This window comes from Trypanosoma grayi (genome assembly GCF_000691245.1).
Source record: "Trypanosoma grayi strain ANR4 Tgr_947_V1, whole genome shotgun sequence".
Classification (NCBI taxonomy): Eukaryota; Euglenozoa; class Kinetoplastea; order Trypanosomatida; family Trypanosomatidae; genus Trypanosoma; species Trypanosoma grayi.
The window spans coordinates 3,650-6,538 of NW_008826566.1; the positions used below are offsets into that span (position 1 = coordinate 3,650).

Below are 2,889 nucleotides of genomic sequence, written 5' to 3' on the forward strand. Positions count from 1 at the left end.
CACACACACACACACACAGACAGACTACGACAGAGACCGTTACTTACGCATGCACGTATCCGACGAATGCATCTTCCCTTCTTTTCTTTTTTTTCTTGTGTTTTGTGTGCCTTTCCCCGCTGTGCCGCTGGCGCCGTGCGAGTGCGCCGCGCCCTCCCCCCGTCCTCCGCGGAGAGGAGCGCAGGGGGAGCGGCAGTGCGTGCAGACGGACAGCCGCACACACACACACACATCGGCACGATCACTTCGAGGGCTGCAACGCCACAGTTGTGCTGCAGCCTTCGAAACGACCGCGACGCCGCGGCGGCAGGCGAGAGAGGCGGCGGTGCGGCACAACTGTGCGCATGAATTCGCACGCGAAGCATAAACGAAAACAATGGAGAAACGGAGCCGCAAGTGAAGGAATACGAAAAAGATGGAGTCTACACACATACATTTACTTCTCTCCCCCCCCCACACACACACACNACACACACACACAATCTTTTCCGTCTCGCTCTCCCTCCCACTTCCCCCCTCCCCATCACTCTCTCTTTATGTAAATATGACCGCGCTTTCCTTTTCTTGCCACCGCATCTATGTTCATCCCGCCTCACACTCCGCAAGCAACATCAAATAACAACAACAACAACAACAACAGCAGCAGCAGCCGCAATAACACAAACTGAGGCTGCTGCATCCTTCCCCACATCATGCACACATACACACGCGTAGAGACACACAATTACTCACTCAACGGAGTAGAACCCGAACCAAACAAAAAAAAACGTGAATGAGAACAACGCACCTCCACACAGACTCCTGTGCGGTTAACACAAATGACTGTGGAGGCGCATGCACGAAGATAGGACATGCTCCCGGTGGATTCACTCTATGCTGAGCGTGCTGTTAATCACACACATACCAATGTGCGCGCACCTACAAACGGTAGAAACGAGAACAACAACAACCCAAAAAAAAAAACAATGAAACGGAAACCCTTTCCTCTACACACACATACACACACGCATGCCGACACAAATAAACAAACTACTGACGCCGAAAAATAAACGCGAAACGGAATGAAATAAAGAAGAGTAACGCCGGCGAAGTCCGGAAAGTCAGAGAGAGAAGCGATTGAAAGGAAGAAGAGAGTAATGTGCCGTCATTAGCCTTTCCCCTTCTTTCAGCATGCCTATAATCAGTGTCTTCTTCATGTCTCGCGTGAATGTGTATGTGCGGCACACGGCCCACTTTATCATCCCCACCTCCCTCTCATTCTCCTCTTCTATAGATAAGATTCAATTTAAATACGTGTGCATGTGTGCGCGTATATACGGCTGGCTCATTTCGTTTTGGTTTTCCTTTTCCTTCTTGTGTCGAATAGTTCCCTCCCCTTGGCTGGATGGATTTGAAGAACAAGAGAGTGAGAGTGGAAGAATCCAAGCTGCACTCATCCGATTCCGTCTACCTCCCATCTCTTTCCCTCCGCCTCGCATTGTCCTTCCATCGTTGCAGATTGTTCTCGTTATTATTCCGTGGAAACGTGAGCGCGCGTTTCGTGCTTGTGTGTATATCTTTACGCCTATTTTTCGTGTGTACATGACTTTATTGTGCTCGGCAGCTGTGTGTGAGTGCGCTTGTGCTGATGCTGATGCTGCTGCTGCGTGTCTTCTCACCATCTATATGGGCATATATATATATATATATATAATGCGGTCTTCTTTGCTCCTCCTGTCTCACCGCTCCTACTGGACGAAGAGACCGGCCTTGGCGAAGGCCTCCTCTGGGTTACTAAGCTGCTCCACGTTGTACAGCTCAACCTGCAGAGAGGCTGCCCCCTCATTGCGCAGCGGCACACCCTTTCTCTTTTCCGACTCCTTAATTGGCCATTGGTACAGCTCGGCGTCGCGGCCACTCAGCCAATAATTGCTCTTAAATTTGGGAAGCTTCTTCATGCTCTCGTGCTGGATTGGCTCGCCAGAGAGGAGGAATGTTGGGATGTTCACAGGAGAGCGATCGAGTGTCTTGAGCGCAAGCTCCGGGTCCTCGAGCTGCTCCACATTGAAGATGAGGTACCGTTCCCCAGAGGAAACGTCAAGCGTCACTGGAGTTTGGTTCGGCTGCACCACAAGCTTAAAGAATTCCAGTTGGCGCGTCGTGAAGTGGAGGCCACTGTTAAATTTATTCTGGCGGATGTGATCACAGAGGATCTGGTAGGCCTCGCCTTTCTTGCTGTACAGCTTCCTCGACCCCCCAGAGACGGGGTGTGTCATTAAGGCTTCCCCACCAATGAGTTGGCTGGAGTGAAACAGTTTGAGCGAGCTCTTCGTCAAGATAATGGAGCTACGCGCATTGCCCTTGAAGGTGAGCGAGTTCTTTATGGCCTGCGCCCGCGTCAGCCACCATTTGCTCTGAAATCCGTGCTTCTGGGCACGGTCATTGAGCTCAAACTGCAGCTTTTCGCCGTACATCTTTCGGGAACTGTAGCTGCTGTGTCTCGGCGCCTCCATCACCTCTGGAGGGGAAAGGAGCTGATCAAAATTGAAGAGCTCCAGCGGCTTGTCCAGGAGCAGCTGCGTCGGCACCGCACCAGGCTCAGGGGAAAGTCCGTGGTTTTCCACCTCCCAGTCCTCGATCCAGACGTTGCTGGGGCTGCTGCGGGCTTTCTGGTTGCTCTCAAGGATGTGGTGCTGTTGGCTGAACACGACGATGGTGCGCACGGCGCCCATGGCCTCGATGGAGAGAGAGAGTCGTCGAAGCATACCTGTGCTGTCCCTTTCCCTGATATTACGTGTGACTCCTGCAAAGGTGGAGTAAAGGAAGAAAGAAAGAATGACACAGGAGCGGAAGGGAAGCACATATAAACAGCGAAAGGGAAAAGACCATTGGAGAGAAAGTATATATATA

General features: G+C 51.7%; 1 protein-coding gene across 1 annotated transcript; it reads right to left on the reverse strand.

The window, feature by feature from the left end:
* Nucleotides 1-1,727: 1,727 nt before the first annotated feature.
* On the reverse strand, nt 1,728-2,744 carry DQ04_09471020 (mitochondrial RNA binding protein; the record flags this gene model as incomplete). Its single annotated transcript, XM_009315947.1, has 1 exon — nt 1,728-2,744. The coding sequence occupies one exon, from the start codon at nt 2,742-2,744 to the stop codon at nt 1,728-1,730; it is 1,017 nt and encodes a 338-aa protein (XP_009314222.1).
* Nucleotides 2,745-2,889: the final 145 nt, after the last annotated feature.